This window comes from Phytophthora cinnamomi (genome assembly GCF_018691715.1).
Source record: "Phytophthora cinnamomi strain GKB4 chromosome Unknown Contig92, whole genome shotgun sequence".
Classification (NCBI taxonomy): domain Eukaryota; phylum Oomycota; class Peronosporomycetes; order Peronosporales; family Peronosporaceae; genus Phytophthora; species Phytophthora cinnamomi.
The window spans coordinates 913,431-933,627 of record NW_027151025.1 but is presented as its reverse complement, the minus strand read 5'-3'; the positions used below and the strand labels follow the sequence as shown (position 1 = coordinate 933,627).

General features: G+C 52.2%; 4 protein-coding genes across 4 annotated transcripts; 1 reads left to right on the top strand and 3 right to left on the bottom strand.

The window, feature by feature from the left end:
* Positions 1–1,171: 1,171 nt before the first annotated feature.
* Positions 1,172–2,590, bottom strand: IUM83_02863 (Bromodomain-containing protein 4; the record flags this gene model as incomplete). The annotated part of the gene is made up of 3 exons (XM_067926817.1): positions 1,172–1,413; positions 1,478–2,480; positions 2,576–2,590. 3 exons carry the CDS (start codon positions 2,588–2,590, stop codon positions 1,172–1,174), a joined length of 1,260 nt encoding a protein of 419 aa, XP_067784273.1.
* A 5,075-nt stretch (positions 2,591–7,665) lies between these two features.
* IUM83_02862 (Bromodomain-containing protein 4) lies at positions 7,666–12,153 on the bottom strand (the record flags this gene model as incomplete). Its single annotated transcript, XM_067926816.1, has 5 exons — positions 7,666–7,718; positions 7,799–11,038; positions 11,123–11,185; positions 11,253–11,322; positions 11,425–12,153. The coding sequence occupies 5 exons, from the start codon at positions 12,151–12,153 to the stop codon at positions 7,666–7,668; spliced, it is 4,155 nt and encodes a 1,384-aa protein (XP_067784272.1).
* Positions 12,154–15,456: 3,303 nt separating this feature from the next.
* IUM83_02861 (putative inorganic phosphate transporter) lies at positions 15,457–16,905 on the top strand (the record flags this gene model as incomplete). Its single annotated transcript, XM_067926815.1, has 1 exon — positions 15,457–16,905. One exon carries the CDS (start codon positions 15,457–15,459, stop codon positions 16,903–16,905), a length of 1,449 nt encoding a protein of 482 aa, XP_067784275.1.
* A 1,897-nt stretch (positions 16,906–18,802) lies between these two features.
* On the bottom strand, positions 18,803–19,270 carry IUM83_02860 (uncharacterized protein; the record flags this gene model as incomplete). The annotated part of the gene is made up of 1 exon (XM_067926814.1): positions 18,803–19,270. The coding sequence occupies one exon, from the start codon at positions 19,268–19,270 to the stop codon at positions 18,803–18,805; it is 468 nt and encodes a 155-aa protein (XP_067784274.1).
* Between the last annotated feature and the right edge of the window lie 927 nt (positions 19,271–20,197).

Below are 20,197 nucleotides of genomic sequence, written 5' to 3'. Positions count from 1 at the left end.
GAAATTCCCGACATCGAAGAAGCTGAGCAGGCCGGTATCGATGAGGATAAATAGGAAGAATGGGCATGTACGGTGACGACGAGAATCAACAAGGTCGATTCGTCATACACTGCGTAGTTTAGCTCAACCTCGCCTCCAGTCTGCATCTTACCCCATCACTGTTTGAATGAGAGAACGACTGACCAAGGTTTCCACCAATAAATGTTTGGACCGGATTTCGAAGAGTACACTTCACTGTGTGCACTTCACGCGGGATTTTGCCGGTCCAAACATTTCTTGGTCGGCTATACAAGCTTTCACACCAGCTCTACAGCCTACACGCCGAAAGGGGGGAGCGACTCAAACTCAATGCAAACGTCTACTATTCCCTTTCTCGGGTGGCAAACTTCGTCAAAGGGCATTGCGGACAGCCGCTTGGTGGCTGCAAGCAACAATAGTCACCTAACCTAGATCCATGTAGTGGTGTTATTTTGGATTGTTGGTGCATCGATCAAAAGCGCTTTGTTAGGTGCTATAGTGCGCTGTGGGGCGATTCTACCATAAACAATCTCCTTACATATTGTACCTCAATATAAACGACGAACTTACGATCTTATGCAAGTACTTATAAAGCGTCCGACGATTGCCGATCCGAGCGCCAACGTCGAAGAGAGGCTGTCCGTTCTTGATAAACTGAAGTGTGTTCCGGAAGAACCCTAGCGCCATCAAGTTCGAGAAGGACTCATTCAAGAAAAAAGTTCAGTAGCTGGAGGAGAAGAATCGTGTCCTTGTCAAGCTCAAAAGACAAGGTAACTAAGAGGGCCCAGGCGATTCTGTAAAAAAAAAAAAAGTCGTCCCTGGCGCGGGACATGGGTGACCTCCATAGAGTGATGTTTCTCATCATGATGGTTGTTCTTGTCGGAGAGTCCATACTGGGTTCGGTCGTTGGGGAAGTGATGCCTATGCATTCTCAGCTAAACGTTACTTTGATGAATACTCTTCGAATGAGAATGCCATTTGCGGTCGCCAGCTTCTAGTTGCATGCGTCTCAATCTTGTTATTCACCGTCTCTGGCATACAAGCTTTTACAAATGGTTTCCACTCCACTGCGCACGCTATTCTACAACAGCCAATGATACCCCGACGGCACGACTCAAATGCAAACGTCTACTATTCCCTTTCTCGGCTGCAACTACACGGCGAACTTCTTCACAGGGCATCGCGGACAGTACCAGTTGCCTGGTGGGATCGCGGCGAGCGGCGGCTGTAGGCAGAAGGCGTGGTAGGCGGCGTCGCAGCTGTCGCACAGCAGCATGCTCTCCTGCGCGTTCATCTGGCCGCACTGTCGGCACAGCTCCTCCGAGGCGAGATGCGTCACCGGCGTGTTGGGCGGCACGTTTGTGACCCACTGCTCGAACAAACGGTTGAAGATGGCTGCAAATAGGCAAATAAGCGTTAGTCAAAGCGCATAAAAGTAAGCATCAACTGCGGCACTTACATCGCAATCGATTCGCTCCCGACGAAATTTCCGCATCCAGTCGATTGAACGTAAAGCAGTTCTCCCACACAAGGTTCACGTCGCGCACGAGCATCTCGAACCGCTGGTCGTAGAATCCGCGACTTAGTCGAATCTTAATCGTACCCAGATCCATCGGGTGCTTGATCAGCTCTGCGTACCCGGGCACCTCGTTCACGTTCACCGGCGCAGAAAATGCCAGCGCCAACTCATTCCTCAGCAAAGTGTCCATAATATACTCCAACCGTGACCTCAAAGTCATATCCTGCGCGCTGCCCATTGGGAAGCAGTGCTGCATGGTCTTCATCTGGAAGCAGCGAAGCTCAACGTACCGCGTCTCCGGTGGAGTCGCAACAGGCGTCGGGACGTTCGCTGAGCCTTGAGCTCTTCGCTTCCTACTGGAAGACGAGCGTTGTCCGGTGGGCCCAGAAGGTTGAGAACCCGGGTGCTTCCGCTTGGGCGTCGAGTGACGCCCGGAACCACTCTGTGATTGCCCGGAAGTTGAAGCCGTCTGGGCTTGGTTAGCAGATCTAGCTTGGATCCACTGCTCTACCTGGTCATCTGTAAGAGAAGTTATTGCTGCCACCTCTCCCCTTGATTTTCGGTAGGCGTACGTAGTTGAGGATCGCTCGCGCTGGGCCTCAAGAATATTGTGAATCATCTTGTCAGCCAACGCAACCAAGCCTGTCGATAGCCTACCCACGAAAGGCAGCTCCGACGGATCCGACACAGGCTCAGCAGACTTCGATTCTTGACTGATGATGGCCGTCTTTACCGGAGAACCTGGCCGGCTAGAGCTAGCACTCGAAGGGTTCCGGTGCTTGCGCTTGCCTCCACGCTTCATCCGCCCGTAAGAAATCGCATCATCTAACGAATACAATCGCATGGCAGCAGATGAAATAGTTGATGTAGCGATCGCATTCTTCGCTGACGGGAGCGGGGATGCCTTCCAACCCGGATCCAACCACTCCGGGTCAATGTTGGCCTCCAAAAGCACGACGGCCTGCATGAGCCTAGATGACACGTCACATGTGTAGACCAACTCTGCCCATGCCGCGCGGACAGAGCGTCCCCACTTACCGGACCGGAAGGCATCGCGCGGGATTGCTGATTCCATTTCAAGTAGCTGGGCTCGAAGTAGCAAAAGTGAGCGGGGAATATCCTTTTTCAGCGGACGGATTGTCGAGCGGAAAGGTTCCAATAGCTCAGTGGACAAGTCTCCAACATCACCATCGGTCGGTTCATCGGTTCCAGCTTCACTACCGCTTCCTGTGCCTCCTCTTGAGTGTGATTTGACAAAGTCAGGATCGTACATATCCGCAATATTAGTGATCTTCCGGGATACTCTTGACGATCTTCTCGAAGCTGTTTCTTCGGTTAAACGCAGCTCCTTTCCACCTGTCTGAGCACGAGGCGATGCCCTGTTTGTTTGAAGCGGAGGTTTCCCTTCTGGTACCACTACCTCCGGTGTTACTCCCTCGGTTGTTGAGACCGCAGGGGGCAATGCAGAAGAATCAGCAGGAACCACGACAGGGATAGTAGGCTGAGCCTCTGCGCTGCCCGGGATTGGGGTGTAGCTTGAGCTAACTTCCGGCGATTGGCTTTGTAAGGCATTGGATGCAGCAGTCAATCTCGCCAACTGCGCTTCTCGATCACGCTGCCTGTCGGCTTCAGTGCGTTCCCCGTCGGTGTCTGACTGTGCTGGCGTTGTCAACTGCGAAATCGAAGGAGACTCGGGCTCCGTATCGACGTCTGCAATTGCACTTGCCGCTGCCTCTGTGGGTAAAAACGCTGACTCACTCGACACGTTGTTACTGGTGTCGAGCTCAAAATCTGCTGCTCCGCGGTAAGTTGTACCGTTTGCATCATAAAAAGTCACCTGTGACGGATCTCCTCCATCCGGTGGCAATTGAGGATCATTCGCTGCAACGAAATTCACGAACTCGCCGTTCGAAGTGTTGCTCGGATACGAATTCGGAGCACCAGATGATGGCTGTGGAGCCGATGAGTATCCCATTGGTGCCGACGCGTTTGGTATCATTGGCATCGGATTCAAGGGCATCGGCACATTTCCTGCACTGTTCAAGTTTATTCCGTTTGGCGTTGGACCCGTTGGAAATGACGGTGCCATTGGATTAGGCGCACCCTGCCAGGCTCCAGAAGGCTGAGCGCTTGGACCTCCAGCTACACCATCACCGTATACATTTGGCAATGTCTCGTAACTTGGACCGCCTAAGGGAGCAGGAAAAGGCTGCGCAGACATATCGCCCATGTAACCTGCCATTTGCGGGGCGCCAAACTGCGAAGACGGATCTCCCATCGGTTGGCTTGAAGGTGCAGACTGGTACGTAAACGGGTTCATACTGTCACCAATACCAGGGAACTGCCCAGCTGATGAGGCTGGATAACTTCCACCTGCGTTCATAGCGTTGGTGTTCATAACCATTGGACCGCTGCTGGGCTGCTGGTTGCCATAAAAGCCGTTGTTGCTGTTTATCGCTGAAGGAGGTGGCTGGTTGAACACACTCGGCTGTGGTGCTTGGTTCATCGAAGAAGAGACCTGCACTGATTGAGCCGGTGCAGACGTTCCCTCAGCACCACCACTCACTGGATATCCAAAATTCGGAGTGGGGTTTTGTTGTTGTTCTGCGTTGGTCGTCGCTCCTACCACTGTACCACCTTGAGCAGTCGCTAACATCCGCCGGAATGTCACTCGCAGCGGCCGTTTACCCGTAGCGACTTCAGCTTTGAAGCCTTCCATTCCAATTACCGCTAGCATATTGCCGTTCACAGCGTAGACTTCGTCGCCCACTTGCACCTTGCCACTCGCCTGAGCCTGGCCCATCATGTTATTGTTGTCATTGGAAAATTCAGTGACAATAATCGTCCCGCGGTTAGAATAGTTGATCACTACACCCAACGGACCAAACCCAAACTCCACGTCTACAAGCGTGCCATTGTTGCTGTTTTGATTCGCGGGCTGAGAATTGTTTGCTTGGATAGCCATTGAAGTCGCGCCCTGTGCCATTCCGTATGGAACTTGAAGAGACGGCATTGATCCCATTTGCTGGTTCTGGCCTGGAAGAGTCCCGCTGGAAGCCATATTAACCTTGCGGAAAAACGCCTCGCGGATGTTCTCAAGGAGGTGAACTTGCTGCACAAATGACGCGGGAAGGGCGTCTACACCAGGCGTCGAAGCTGAGAACAGTGGTCGGCAGTTGGTAAGGTCATCAAAGCTAGCGCCTGATAAATAGCGCGTTGTCCGCAGAAACATCAACACGAAGTTTGCGACGTTGTGGAGCTCCATTGACAAATCACCCGCACGTTGAGACGGTTCACACTTCTTTGCAGCGGTGGCGAAGCCGCTTAAAGCTCGTGCACGTAGCATATTTGACGGATCCACGCAACTGAGAATTGCCGTCGCGAAAGCGTCTGCCACTTGCTTCACCAAAGCTGAGTCCGAATGAGTTTTCTGGCTCGTTGTAAGAGCTTGTGTCGCCATCGCACAAATTAATCCCATAACGTATGCGTGGTGTAAACATACAAAAGTCTTGGGATCGGGGTGGGCCGCAGAAGGGTCGACAACGATCCGGGACACGACCTTCTTCACCTCTTCGAAACTAGACAAGCATGCGTACGCCAATCCATTTGTCGTTTGGACATTTGCGGACGCAGCAAATTGATTCCAAGCCGCTAGCATCGCTCGCCCTTGATCCACAAGCGCTTGGAGCGACCGCTTAAACGAAGCAGTGCTACCGGGAGCAGCAGGCGCAAATTGTTGCTGCATTCTTGCAGCCACGGCTGGGTCATATCTCGTTCGCTTCATCTGATCGGCAATCTGCTGGGCATACGGATTTTCAGCTTGGGCATACTTCCGTTTCAACGCCTCTTGGTAACGTGCTTGGGCTGCTGCATATGCTGACGACTGTAAGTCTCCTTGAATTCTTGGCATAGCAATAGGTGGCATTCCTCCCTGATACATACCAGCCCTCGACGCATCCAGGTTGTGATTCAGCATCGCATTATTCGACCGCAGGCTGCGCTTAAGAATTTGATACACGTCATGTGAAATTGGAATGGGTTTCATTCCACCCTGCCCATCCATCACACTCCCGTACTCGTACTTGCGCGATAAGATACGTTTCACCACGTTCTCTGCTTTGGGGAATGGAGCAGTTAGTGAAGAAGGAAAATGCGCGTTACGCAGAGTAGAGACATCACCAGCTATCACCACATGGAATCCAGTAGATCGAATCGTTGATTCAGCGCGTTGGAGAGCATTTTCTGCTTCTTGCTGTGAGTAGAATGACCCGAGGAAAAACTTCCGTCCCTGATACGCCACCAGAGACTCATACTTTTCCATATCCCCGTCCATCGCAAGTAGCACCTCCTTTTCAATAGCGAACGGTCCATCACTGAGGAAATCGCTGCTAGAGTACTCACAGCAGGATGAACCTTGTTGTACCTGAAGTTTTGCGGCGTCGCCATGTAGTACCCAATGAAAGCACCATTTAATTCGGGTGGCAATTTTTGTGTCTTTCTCGTCCTCTTCCAAATAAGCAAGCAGCTGAGAGAGCTGCTCCTTCGTGGTGCACACCGACCACTTCTTGTCCGGAGACAATACGAACAAACGATTGAGATCACTGAAGAACCGATAGAAGGAATAGCCGTGACGGCATTTCCCAAATGATAAAGTTCTTGGAATAATCAACCACTTGATGAAGCTCTCCAGCTCCCGAACCTTCTCAACTCGAGGAAGCATAGCTCCACATTCCGACCACGCCATATTGGCACTTTCGATGCAGCTTTCGTGGGCCTGTAATAAGGTCACCGGTCTGACGAAAGGTGTAAGGTGGAGATAAATCGGACAGGTGGATGATATCCCCGCGCACAACTCCTTTACTGAAGCCCAGCTCAAACCAGCAATAGATCTCCCGTTCAGCCCCACGATGAGGTCACCAACCGCAACAGTCGTCACAGCAGCCTCCTTGTCCATCTTCGAGTCGGTTTGCCGTTCACAATAAACCAGGCCGTTTGTTGCTATCACACCAATTTTCTCAAGAAAATTCTCAGCCTCGAACGGTAGCGGGAAGGATCCGACTCGGAATGTCTTAATATCACTAGACGAAGGAAGCTGAAGAGTCTTGCACAGCAGTGACGAGTTACCCAGCAAATCAGTCATGCGCTTGTTCGCTTGCTCAGGTGTCACATGACTGGAACCACCGGGGGGCTGTCTGGAAAATGTAATTTTTAGTGGACGGGGAAGACTTAGCAACCACGACGTGAACTGAGATAAATCACTTAGCTGTCCATAGGTTGCATCATTAACTCGCTCGACCAAATCCCCCCGCATAATACGACCACTGAGGGATGCTTGGCCTAGCGTGCCATCGGGATGATCATTCAATGACTTAACAACCACGCCTCGAGTTTCAAGCGCCAGCGCCAGACCAAGAGGGCCATCTTGGAAGACGACCTCGTACGAGATTGGTCCGTTCATGTACGGACTAATCAGTTCCGCTCGCAATGCATTTTCTTTCGAACGCTGCGATGAAGCATCGTATACAATACGTTGCCACTCTTCGTGAGCATTTTTCATCATCGCCGAGGGTGGACGGGCAAAGGCAACGTAAGTGACATCTGTAGGATTGTTCACGCGAAGCATTGATTCGACATCCGCCAGATCCTTTCCACGCGTGGAAGTGCCATTCACCATCAGCAGTACGTCACCCGGAAATACTTGTCCGGACAACTCCCCAAATCCAGCAGGTATATCTTCTGAAAAGTGATACGACTGAACAAAAATGAAGGCTTCATGAGAATCCAACGCCAAGCCGAGTGGTAATCCGTGGCATTTCACAATTGACACCGAGGCTCGTACAGCCTCACCTGGTAGTGATGTCAGATACATCAATATCGGTTGCGCTGCAGTCCTCAATTGTTCTTGAATGGCAGCACGATTCATTCCAAACACCACGCGGTCATTAATCGCGTAAACAATCCCTTTGACGCCCTGTGCCTGCTGGCTTTCCCCTGAACCATTTGGTAAGGCCGCAGATCGCTCGGAATATTGAACGCCTCGAACTGTGTCTTCCAGAATCGCATTCGCAATATCGTTACCCCTAAGTGTTTGTACAGTCAACATGTCCGGTTCATCTCCTGCAAGCAACTCAGGCAACTCGTAATGGTTTAGCATTGTCGTGAGGTTTGTCAGTGGCGATTGCTTGCAGGAATGCAAGGGTCCGTTTAGGATTTCATCTTCCAGGCCGCAGAAAGCACACAAGGGTCGCGACAGCAACGTACTGCTTCTACTATCGATGGAATCCATTTCATCCGTGCCTGCGAAGGCCAACAAAAACCGGTCACCAAATTCTTCAAGTATCATTTCTTCTGCAGCTTCGGATCCGTCTGAATCATCGTTTTCATCGTCAGTTTCCGCGATCACCGGGTCCTTCTTCACCTCTGTGTCACCCCGGAGTTTGTTTCGAGCACTTTCAGGAAGAGCAGGAATAGGCTTTGAATCTAGCTCAGCCTTTGCTTTGTCTTCGAGATATGTCAATAATTCGTCCGTCAGCTCATGCTCCACGCCATCGATGATGAATTTCTTGGTTTGCTCGACTCCATGGGACGAGCGTGGCGGAGAAAATCTGTCCCATTCCCGCACCAGATCAGCAAGCGATTCTCCCAACTTTTTACGCGCATCATTAGCCTTATCTTCGAGCGAGTGATAAACCGACTGGACTGCTGCAGTATCCTCAATTAACTCGCACAACACCCTCAGTACCTTCAATCGATCGCTGACAGTAAGCTTCGAGTAGTTTTCATTAGAAAGAAGATCAATCGCGATCAGCAGCCGCTTCTCCAGCTCGGTTAGCTCGTTTTCGTTTAGTTCACCGCTGCTAGGATTATCATTGGAGTCAGTAGCCATATCACGAGCCTTTTTACGAAATTGTTCCGGCGAAAACGACGGATCTGCTAGACACGAAGGGCAAAACCACTCGCCTTTAGGGATCATAGGCAGCGGCGACGCAAGGCAAAATGTGTGATACGGCGCATCACATCGATCGCACAGCAGTAATCGACCTTTTGCATAGATCGTCTGGCAATTACGGCAATTGTCTTCCTCTGCTGCAACCATTGGTCGGTTTTCGGTTGTGTAAACCCACTCTTTCATCAGGCGCTCGAAAATGACCGTCAGTTTCTGCGCTAAATTCGAGATTTCAGCCTTCAGCGAATTGTATGTGTAGCAGTTTTTCCACACTAGCTGAACATCATCGACGAAAGACTCCACGTCGTCATTTTCGTAATCTTCATCTTCGATTTTCTCCGCGATTGTTCCAAGGTCCATTGGCTCTGCAATATCTCCGCTTGAGTAGTAGTCGGGATAGAGTTCGGCATCTACGGGCTGATTGAATGGCGCCGCAATCTCTTTTGCACGAAGTAATTTCAGCACGAATCCGCAGCACTTCATCTTTGTCGCCCCTTGCGTCGTTGCAATATGCTTTAGTGGGTTTTTCACGACCGGGACAAGCGAGGACATGAGCAATCCATGTGGAGTTGGGAGACCATTCACCAGACTGTTAAAATCTTCTAGAGACATCTCGCGTACATCTTGCCCATTGATGAACATAAGGTAATCTCCAACTTGAATCATATCAGCGTTATCGTTCTTCGGGTCAGGAGTAGCGCCTTCAACAGTTTTATCTTTTTCTGCCGTGCTGTCGTTAGGAGTAGCAACTACCTCGGTCACGACGAGATGCTGATCCTTCTCTCCAACCGTAAACCTACTCGATACACCACCAATTAGAACAACTCCATAGTACTCGCTTGATCCTGCCGACGGAATGTTTGCTTCCGACGCCAACGTAATGGAGTTTTTACCATTCGAGCTTTGGGTCTCTGTCTCTGCCTCTTCCTTCTCTTCTTCGAATTGAACACCCTTAAGCAAGTTCGTTCCACGGCGATACATCTTTTGGCGAAGTGGGTGAGTAACAGCATCATCTCGATACGACTTGGAGCCCTTAATCGACTTCAGCAGTTGTTCGTCTGCGCTAGGGTGCTTGAACTCAATAGCCAACTGGCACACCTGGCGGGCGAGTTCTGGCCAGCTAAACGCATTCATTGGCCGGGTACGGTGAAACTCTTCAAGCGTGTTGCCCATTTGAAGCAACGGAAAATACTCTCCGATCAGCATCTTTACTAACTCTGCGTGCAACGAAGCAAAAAGTGTGCCAACCGAATCGTCATCGAGATCACCGTCCCCAACAGGACTGGACCCATCGCTCAGTGTCATCATATTCACAAACACACCAAGCGACGGCAACGCTGTCAGTTTCAAGCAGTCCGAAAACGTTGAAATGAAGTCCCACACGAACAGCAAGTCGGCGTGAGATTCAGCCGGGACTGGATCCAGCTCTACGGCAGCGGATATCAAATGTGTAGGAAATTTCGTGTCATGCTCCCCCGAGGTTCCAGCGTCATTGCCGGATGTTGCGTGAGTGTTTTTTTGTTCTCGAGCATAGCGAGCTTTCACGCGAGCCCAGACTTCGCTCTCCACTTCGTACCGCTTGTCCCACAGGCGAATTTGTCGCCGTCGCTCTCTTTCCTCCTCCACAAATTTAAGTAACGCAAGTTGCTGCTGTCGAACAGTCTGGGGATCGGCTGTAGCCTTCCTCTTTCTGGAGTCACTAAATCGTCGCGGGGATGAAGACGTAACGACACCGTTCTCCAGAATCGCTTTCTGCTCTTCGCGCATCTGACGCCGCTGTCGCAGCTCTTCTATCCTTCGTTTCATCGAGTTTTCTTTCTCCTCCATCTTTTTGCGCTTCTCTTCCTCTCGCAACGCACGTTTCATTTCCTTTTCCTCTTCACGCATGCGCTTCTCCTGCTCCCTGGCCAGTCGTAAGGCCTCTTTTCGTGCTTCTTTTTGCCGAGCAGCTTCCATCTTAGCCTCAATGATCGCGTTTTTGCGCTCCTCTTTCGCTCGCCGTTGGGCTTCCTTCGCATCTTCTTGAGCTTTCATTTCGATCTCTAAAAGCTTGCGCGCAGCCTCTCGGACGCTTCGCTTGTCAGCTTCGCGTTGCTCCTTCTCTTTCTGTTGCATTAGGCGATGCACCTCCTCAGGGTTGCGAGAATGCTCCTCCAGCAAAGCCTCCTGTGATAACTGACGATTGATTTCATCCCTAGAAACCACATTTTGGGCCTTAAGAATATCCTTCACTTGGTTTTTCAGTCGTGATCGAATTTTGGCGTGAACGTCAGGCGTAATGGGATGCCGCTGCTCCCAGAACTGATACTCCCTGCACGATAGCACCTGATGCAGCCCTTCGAGCACGCGCGTGATATTTCGTCGTAGCAGACCAAAGCCATCCTCGCCACTCGCAGGCGTTAGTACGTTCACGCTGTTGCCGTTATCGTCAGTCTCCGGTGTGAATGCGGATTCACTGACCACCGCCACAAGATCATCTGCAGGTAAGCTCTCGAAATGCACAAGGGCCTTCTTCCACGCCTTGTTCGCCACATACGACCTGAACACAATCTCAACTGCGCAATAAAATAATAGGCCACAACACCACCAAAATCCGTCAGAGCCACACGACACAGCTGCCTGGATCGATCCCAACGTACCAGCGCTCCTCTCCAGTTCGACTACGAAAATCGGCGACTTCTTCTTGTTACCGTGCACGATCTCTGTCAACATGCACACGGGTCAGACCACCCTGCACTCCAACATCACAACAAAATCCTAACCACTTACTGCATCGCAGCCGGAAGGCGATAGTCACGGGCTTCGTCACTTGCACGTTCACGAGCGTCTCGTATCCGATCTGCCCAGCCACAACAGCAACAACAAAAATAAATAAATAAAACAATAAAACTCTCATGAGCACGAAAAGCGTTGCATTGCAGCGACTAGCGTCTCCACTCACCGGGAACAGCTTCTTGCTCGTGTAGAAGTGCTCTTCCGGCACGACGGCGCCCAGGGCCACGACGCTGATGGGGCCGTCCACCAGCGGCAGCTCCAGCTCCGCCAGCTGGCGCCGCAGGATTGCCAGGAAGTACATGTCCTCGCGCGGGATCGCGCCCTGCAGCAGGTGCGTGTAGGCGCGCAGCGCGTCGCGCAGGCTGCGGTACTTGTGGCCGCTCGGGTCCAGCAGCTTGCCGTCCTCGCGCACGGTCCAGCCGCTGAGGCCGGCGATGTCCAGGCCGCGCTGCTGCGCCACGAGCCGCAGGCTGGGCACGCTCAGCTCCAGCTCGTCCAGCGAGTCGCCGCGGCGGGCGGCGCCACGTGCGCGCGGTTTCTGCGGCGGCGGCAGGTCGGCCGAGGCCGAGGCGGAGGACGCGTCGTCCGTGTCCTGCGCGTGGCCCATGGCCATGACGGCCGAGGCGGCCGACAGCTCGTCGTCGTCGTCCTCGGCCGAGGGCGCGCGCGCCGTCTCGCTGCTGTCGGCGCTGCGCTCGGCGGCGTCGTCGGCCTCGCCCTCGCTGCTGCTGTAGGCGCGCGGGGCCAGGAGCAGCCCGAGGCCGCGCGGCTTGGGCGGCGGCGCCTGCTGCTGCTTGGTCTCCTCGTCGTCCTCCTCGAAGCTGCTGCCGCCCTCGGACTGCGGCGGGGACAGCTCCATGGCGGGCGTCCAGCGCGGCGGCGGCGGCGGATCCATCGTGGGCGCGGGCGGGCGGAGAGTGCGCACTCGCTCGCTCCAAGTGGCGGACTGGGGGCGACGCGCAAGGTCGTACTTAGCGATGGCCTCGACAGAGTGATTGTGAGCCCTGGGTAAGGACATTAATTTGTGTGGTGGACATGAAAACCTCTCGAAGTAGATCGTGGGGGCGACGGCGACGTCAACATTGTGCTTTGACACGCATGATAAGATAGAACCGCTACCATTGCTTCGCGACTGCAGTATTGTTCACACTAAAGCGACCGCATCTTCAAGCCCAAGATGATCTTGGTCTGTAATTGTTACTGTTACTGTTACTATACTAATGTAGAACACCGAATAGTACACGGTAAAATATTTGAACGCTGTGTGAATTAAACGCCCTCCGCTAGGGTGTTCTACAACTAATACAACACCATCAATTAGAACACCTCGAATAGACCACCGTCGCACACCAACGGGCTGATTCCTTCGGCAAACTGACCACCGCGGCAGCTGCACCAGGTGAATTCATTGGGGTAGACAATCTTCTATGCCATAGAATCTATGGGCCCCGATTTCGTTCAGCCTGGGACGCGCGAGCTGCTGCAATGACACAGTCATTGACAACGACGCCAGCGAAAGTATGGATGAGCTGTTCGAGACGCTCGATGAAATCTGGGTCCAAGAGCAGCTTCGAACTGCTAACAATTCCATTCATTTGAAATCGTTTTGACTTGAATGAAATATAATATGCGTACTCCCTAACTCTAACATGTTAGTTACTGTACATGTTAGCTAACTGTTATTAGTTAGTGTTTAGTATTTTGAGCTAACAAGTCAGTAGAAGTTAGAGGGAGAAGCGTGAACTCGACGATTAGAAAACTTGAAACTGAGCTTGTAGTATCCTTTGCTGCATCTAATAGCGTATAATATCCTTCTTTGATGTCATTTTAGTTACACACTAGCTAGTGAACTGTTAGCCAAATTGTCGCTGAAGTACCAATTACAATTATTTCAACGAACTTTGGCCCAGACTTGGGTGTTTTTATTAAAAACGTTGGGGTATTATCCTACAATGAACCAACTAGGCTGTCTCATGGCCTCAAGTTAGAAATAATTATCCAAGAATGTGAGAGACATTGCATATGCAAATATGGCTTACGATGAAGTCGAATCATAGGACGCTCGCAATTTGCCTGCACAGATGATCGCAGCTTTTGAAAGAGAGGAGCATGGCCAAGTTACATCAAAGTTCCAGGAGGGCGTTGGTGCGGCAGAACTAGGTGGAGACTCACTGCCTAAGTAAAAATCCTGCTTCGCAGACTACTTTAGTCAATAGGTACATTACTTTTATTGTTCTTAACTATACAATACTAACATGTATACATGTAGTTTTGAATTGAACTAACACGGTAGTTAGTGTCTACATAGTAATACGGACTAACCTGTCAGTAGAGTACACCGAAACATGTAGTAAGCTTACTACCAAGGTGGTTGGTGATACACTGCACGTCACGCGTGGCCAATGCTCCGGCCCAGAGCTCCGGGAATCCTAGCTGAACCGTTGCAAAGTCGCCAAGCGCGCGAGTTCCAGAGATAAGCGCACACCCATTATGAAGACCTCCGTGTTCAACCACAAGCCACGATATTCTTCCGACGCCAGCAGAGCGAGCTGCCCTCAGATGGCCCATCCGTCTACAAAGGGTCGTGGCGTCATCCGCCGCGGTCCGGACCCCAGGTAACCTGGGCCTGGTTGCAACCTCGGCCAAGTTCCTGCTCAGGGTTCTTTTTCGAGTGCCGTATGCGTGATACAATAGCTGTCGCAGCAAGCCTGTCTGCGCAGCACCTCCGAGACTCGAAACCCTGAATCGAGTCCCTGGCGGGATTAGTCGAGTCCCGCGCTGCTTGCCATCGCACGCGCGAGGTCAAAAGAAGCTGCGCTGGTGTTCCAATTGCTGTATTTCTTCCCTGCAACGAGCTCACGCCGTGAGGCATCTGAAGTGAGCTTGTTCTGGAAGGCACCCTTGAAGCGCAAGCGCGAGACACGACCGCCACCGCTTTTCGTGTGCAGAAATTTGATTTGCTAAACGGATCTTTCGGAGGTAGATTTGGGATCATAGTAATTTGTATAGACGATGAATCTGGAGCGCAATCGTCAATGTCACACCTAACCGCATCCGAGAGTACCCAATTTCGTACAAAAAAAAAGAGGAACCAAAATGGAAATGGATAGGTGGAAAGCGCTACACTAAAGAAGCGTATTTGAGAGCCCCGAAAGCACTTTAAAACCAAGAAGGCATTCGCATAACGCCACTTTGTCAGAATATAATATCGATCATATCTAACGGAAATTCCCGATTAATACCCTCTACCCAAATAGTACCCTCTCAGAGTAACCCGGTAGTAACCCTACAGTAACTCACGTACCCTACCCTGCTCTGATGACCAGTCATCTTGTTACACCTCACTTCACTATAGAACGCAGCCCCAGCCATTCACTAGCGCTGCCTGCACACGTTCACAGCACCCCAACACCGCCTCATTCGGCAAAATGCCATCAAGAATCCCCATCAGCAATAACTCAGCAGTAACCTTTTGGTAATACAGAGTAACCCTTCGAGATTTTGTGAGGGGTACTATTAAATAGTGCCCGGGGTATTATTCCGTAATTTCCGTTAATACGTGTCGGTGTTCGTACAAAACTACATGTATTGCAGCAGCTTGTTTTTGTGTCTGCATTGCTCTCTCCAAAATGCATGTTGTACAGTGTATCAACAGTATTCACGAGGTGTCGATCTCGCAGGGTTGACATAAGCGAGAGAGGGCATTTGCAGATCGATGCGGCGAATCACCTGTGATGCATGTCTGTCTGGGATCGATGTTGGCCCGTTGATCACGTTACCATACCTTATATATACGGTATAAGTGTAGTAAGTGATGCAGTTGCGGCTCACAACTACATCACTTCCTAAACGTACAGCTACAATCTAACCCTCGAATACAGTTATCATGCAGTGGAGGATGCAGCTTCGTAGCTTTACGCTGCGGATCTGAGATCCTGTTGCCAAATTGGGCGCCTAAAATGGGTCGCTCGCGTCAGACTGTGGGACGGGCCTCCATACAAAAAGCGAGATGTGGTTAGTAAGCCCAAGCCCTGATCGAGACCGCCAATCAGCAGCGGCTCGCAAGGGGTTCCGAATGCTCATCCCTGCACAACTACTGCAACGGATCGCAGGACGGTCTCAGCTCACTTCCGAATTTGCTCGCAACCTCCTCGCCCTAAGCGTCCGTCGTCCCCAATCCAGCAGATCCAAGTCAACCATGAACAAGTTCCTCGTGCGCGGCCTCGGCTTCTACAACGACGCGTACGATCTGTTCGTCATGAACGTGGTCAACGTCGTGCTCACGGAGCAGTACGGCTCGGACACGTACTCGTCCACCATGAAGTCGTGGGTCTCGGCGGGCGCCATCATCGGCGCCGTGATCGGCCAGCTTGGCTTCGGCTTCCTGGGTGACGTCTTCGGCCGCAAGGTCAACATGATCTTCACCTGCTGCCTGCTCATCCTGGGCGGCGTGCTCTGCGCCGCGGCGTACGCGGGCGACGGCCGCTCCACGCTCTGGTTCCTCGTGGCCGCGCGCCTCATCCTGGGTGTCGGCATCGGCGGTGAGTACCCGCTGGCCGCTAGCTCTACGGCTGAGGACTCGACGGACTCGGCTGACCGCAACACTTCCGTGGCTAAAACATTCGCACTGCAGGGAGTGGGTCAGGTCACGGCCGCCATCCTGGGCAACCTGCTGGTGCAGGCCTTCGCTGACGGCAAGCCCGGTGAGAACAGCGGCTCGCGGCTCGAGGCGGTGTGGCGCATCCTATTCGCCATCGGCGTGGTCCCCGCCCTCGTGGTCTGCTACTTCCGCTTCACGGCCGAGGAGTCGACCGCGTACAAGAACGCGCACCAGCGCGGCCAGCTCGCACAGGCCACGACGCAGCAGCAGGCCCGGCTAAGCTTCATCCTCCGCCACTACGGCGTCAATCTGCTGGGCACGGCTGGCACGTGGTTCCTGTTTGACATCGTCTACTACTCGCAGAACCTCTTCTCGGCAAGCATTCTCAAGGTGGTGGGGCTCAGCAACCCGTCGCTGCAGCAGGTGACCACGGAGGTGGCTTTCGTGTCGCTCATGGCCCTGCCCGGCTACTTCGTAGCTGTGTACACCATCAACCGCCTCGGCCGCAAGAAGATGCAGCTCCAGGGCTTCTTCTTCATGACGATCCTGTGCCTGATCATGGCCATCTTCTGGGACGACCTCAAGGAGCAGTCCATCCTGTTCATCGTCCTGTACGGACTCACGCTATTCTTCTCCAACTTCGGCCCCAACATGTCCACGTTCGTGTTGCCCACGGAGATGTTCCCGACGCCGATCCGTTCAACGTGCCACGGCATCTCCGCCGCTGCCGGCAAGGCCGGTGCTGCTGTCGGCTCCTTCGGCTTCTCCATTTGGGTAGACAACCCGAGCTACGGCTACCCGGGCGCCTTCTACACGTTCGCGGCGATCGCGGCCGTCTCCATCCCGCTCACGTGGTTCTGCGTGTTCGACAACACCAAGGGCATCGACGAAATGGACGCCGAGTTCTACCAGAAGCTCCATGGCGCTGACGACTTCACGCGCGAGTCCTTCAACTCACTGGCCAAGATCAGCGACGCTGGCAGCGTCAACATGAACACGACGCCTGGCGTCTACAAGCAGGTCTCCACGCCTACGACGCTAGTGTAAAGTGTAGTGTACCATGGAACTAGTGCATTATAATGTTATTAACGCGAAGTGCATTATCAACTACGTAAGCCCGAGCTCTGTGGATATTAACTTTTCGTGGCACATGCTTTGTCGTTCGACTTCGAGCAAGCAAATTGTGTTTATTGGAGTACATTTAGCAAACTTTAGGATTTTCCACTACTGTAGAGGATCATATTCACTTGCACCTCAGGTCGGTAAGGTGATCATTACGCGCCGTAACACCCTCATACGGAAAACCTGCTCGAACTGCCAGGACTACCGATGCTAGCTAGGTAGGTGTCAATACCAGAGGTCGCAAACCGAGGTGCCTGCCCGCCCGGCTGGTGTGCTGATCTGGTATCGGGCACCCGCACTCGTCCAGCAGGTTCCTCCGTGAAGTTCGGGTAACTTACCCGTACAAAGCAAGCAATCGCTTGAAATACAAGTACTTCGGAGTAGCATGAGAAAGAAAATATATAGATCGAGAACTGACTCGTCAAAAGGCTGTAAGTTTGAGTCTCAGCCTCAATTTAACCATCACGTCCTAACCGGAAACAACTGCAATGCATGGCAACCATACTCGGATCTATATCTGTCTTGCACCTACCGTGCCATCATGCACGCCCGCAAGGTCAATCGGGTATCCGAATTTCGGGATCCACACCCGATGGGAGCTCTGGTAGGTACCATAGCACTAGCGCCACATCTGCAACGGATGCTGGGGAAATAAGCTGCAGCGTCGTAGGAAGCGATTTTTTGGCTGCTGCATACCACCCACATGAAAACATGGAGTTTAAACCAACTACGATTAGAACCGTAAGAACGGCACCAAGCGTGAGCTCGAGGGCCTTATTAAAGTAACGCCATTTGCTGGGGGCTTCCGCAGCGACACAGTTAAGGTTGCTAACTGCGAGAGTGGCCACCACCAGCACCCAAAAGAAGCTAAAGCACTTGGAGAAATGCTGAGACTCGTGGTGGCTTGTTGATGCTTGGATGCCAGCTCGAAAAGAAATGCTTACTTTCCCGTTCCTCAGTTGGGCATATCACTTTATAATGCAGTTTACGCTCAAAATATTTTTCGATGAGCCACCCTGTCCCCCATTTTCACGCATGTTATCCCCAAAAGTTCTGACGACGCTCCGTAGGAAAGTTGATTGCGAACGAAATATCTGTCGATGATGCTTTTATTGGACCCTCGACTGAAGCACGGCGGCGTCGTATATGAGGGTACATCCATTTCACAAGCCACATTTTCATACAGAGCAAGTTTGATTAAGACATTGCGGCGACTCGGAGATCCTATGCGGCCGCTCCATCTCGTGCTATTGCTGGCGATCGGTCTGTTGCAGCCTTCGCTGGCCTCGACTCCACTCAAGCCAATACTCAAGACTTCGAAATCAACAATAAGTTCGCTCACCACGACCATCGCTACCGAAGGCGCAGCGGTACCCCAACCGAAGCGAAGGCTAGGGTTGGAACTCCTTTGGTTACACCGAAGTCCTTGAAAAACGAGATCACATCTCTAGTCAAAACGTCGAATGAAAAACGAGGCATCGGTAAACTAGCGAGTCTTTTCAGGAAGACTCCAAACATCAAGACCTTAGGTACAAATTTTTCATCGGTGCTTTATTATCCATGCTCATTATCCCCTCAGCTCTGGCAATTGCCAAAGCTGGCAATACTATCAACCCGAATACAGTACTTCTGCCCCAGTGAAATCTAACAATCTTTCGCGCTAGTACATTTTGCATCAGGCTAACTTCCGTGAGCTCCTAAGTGGTAAGTAGTGTACAACCTGGGCGCACGCCTGACGTCCTTCGTGTTGCTCATTTTTCTGCATCTTTTACATTATTTCCTCTCATACATCGACGTTTTGAGTGTCGGTTCCTCCCGGCGCTTACTTGGGCTGCTGGAGGCGGCCCGTGCGCGCCGGCTTCTGGCGCTGGCCCTCGAACGAGCGCTTGGGCGCCTGGCGCTGCCGAAAGCTGTCCTTCTTGCGCAGCGCCTGCGGCTTGTCGTCGTCGTCGCGCGCCGCCTTCTCGTGGTACTCGTCGTGGTGCATGCGCTGCTGCTCGAGCTTGCGCACGGCCTCGTGCAGGTGCGCCGAGTTCTCCACGTCGTGGATGAGGCCGTTGATGCGCTCCATCTCCTCCAGGTGGTGGCGCTCGTTGGGCGGCAGCTGCTGCGACGTGGGCGAGTCCGCGTGCTCCACCTCCTGCAGCAGCACGAAGCCCTGCTCGCCCGGCTCGGCCGCCACGGGCATGTTGTAGTGGAAGCGGTTGTTCGTGGGGCTCCAGCGCACGCGCGGGATAGAGTCCATCAGCACGGCGTCTGCGTCGACGGTGGGCGGGGACATGGTCGCCATCTTGGGTCTTGAGTTGCTCTTGGCTTGGTTAGATCGGTAGTGAGACCGAGGGGGCGGCGAAGCGGCGCGAGGTGGCACGAAGGTGCCCTTGAAGTTGCATGGACACGGGCACGTCTGCTTCTATGCGACCTGTCACCTGTGGAGATGGATACAGGAGGGAATCTGTGACATTGGGTTTTTGTATTGAAGACGACGCGATATTGAATGAACTGGCATAGATGATCGTGGTGGAGTGTGAATAACGACTCAAGCGACATTCGTCGACGAACTTCAACTTTAATTTGATTTTGTTTATTATTTATTTTTATTAGATGTTGCTTTGCAATGATTTTGACAACGCGAGATACGTAAGCGTCATGAGTAGTGCGCTCTATCAGAGGATGAAAGTTTCTCGAAGCATTCGATGTTTTTGATACTCGTAACACGTTAGCACCCAAGCCAATTCCCTGAAAATAAAGCAGAACACAACGGTTGAAGCTATGCCGCGTTTAAACGTGGTCAATTCGGGGGCTTCTAGTAGAAAACTATTCACTGCTACGTGAAAACCCCTAGGAGCGTCGCTGGATTCATTTTCACTTTCGTACAACAGCATTGCTGCAGAGCCAAATTACTGAAGCTGTTTTTTTTTTCCTCTCCAATTCTTCCCTGCTGTTCCATAATTCCCGTAGATGAGCTCTTACGTGTACTAGGCGCCATTTAACTACTTAATGAGAGGCTTGATGGCAGCGTAAAGAACGCCAGCAAGTATATGTGTGGACCAGGAGAAGTGGACAACTTTCTCGGGGGTAACGCAGATTTGGATGTTGGCGGGGGATCGCATAACGCAAATTGACATGTCAGATACCTCGTGGAGAACCAGAGACCGTATTTTTGAGAACATAATCTGCAATCGCGTTATGGGCACATCCCACAGAGCTCCAAACCCGA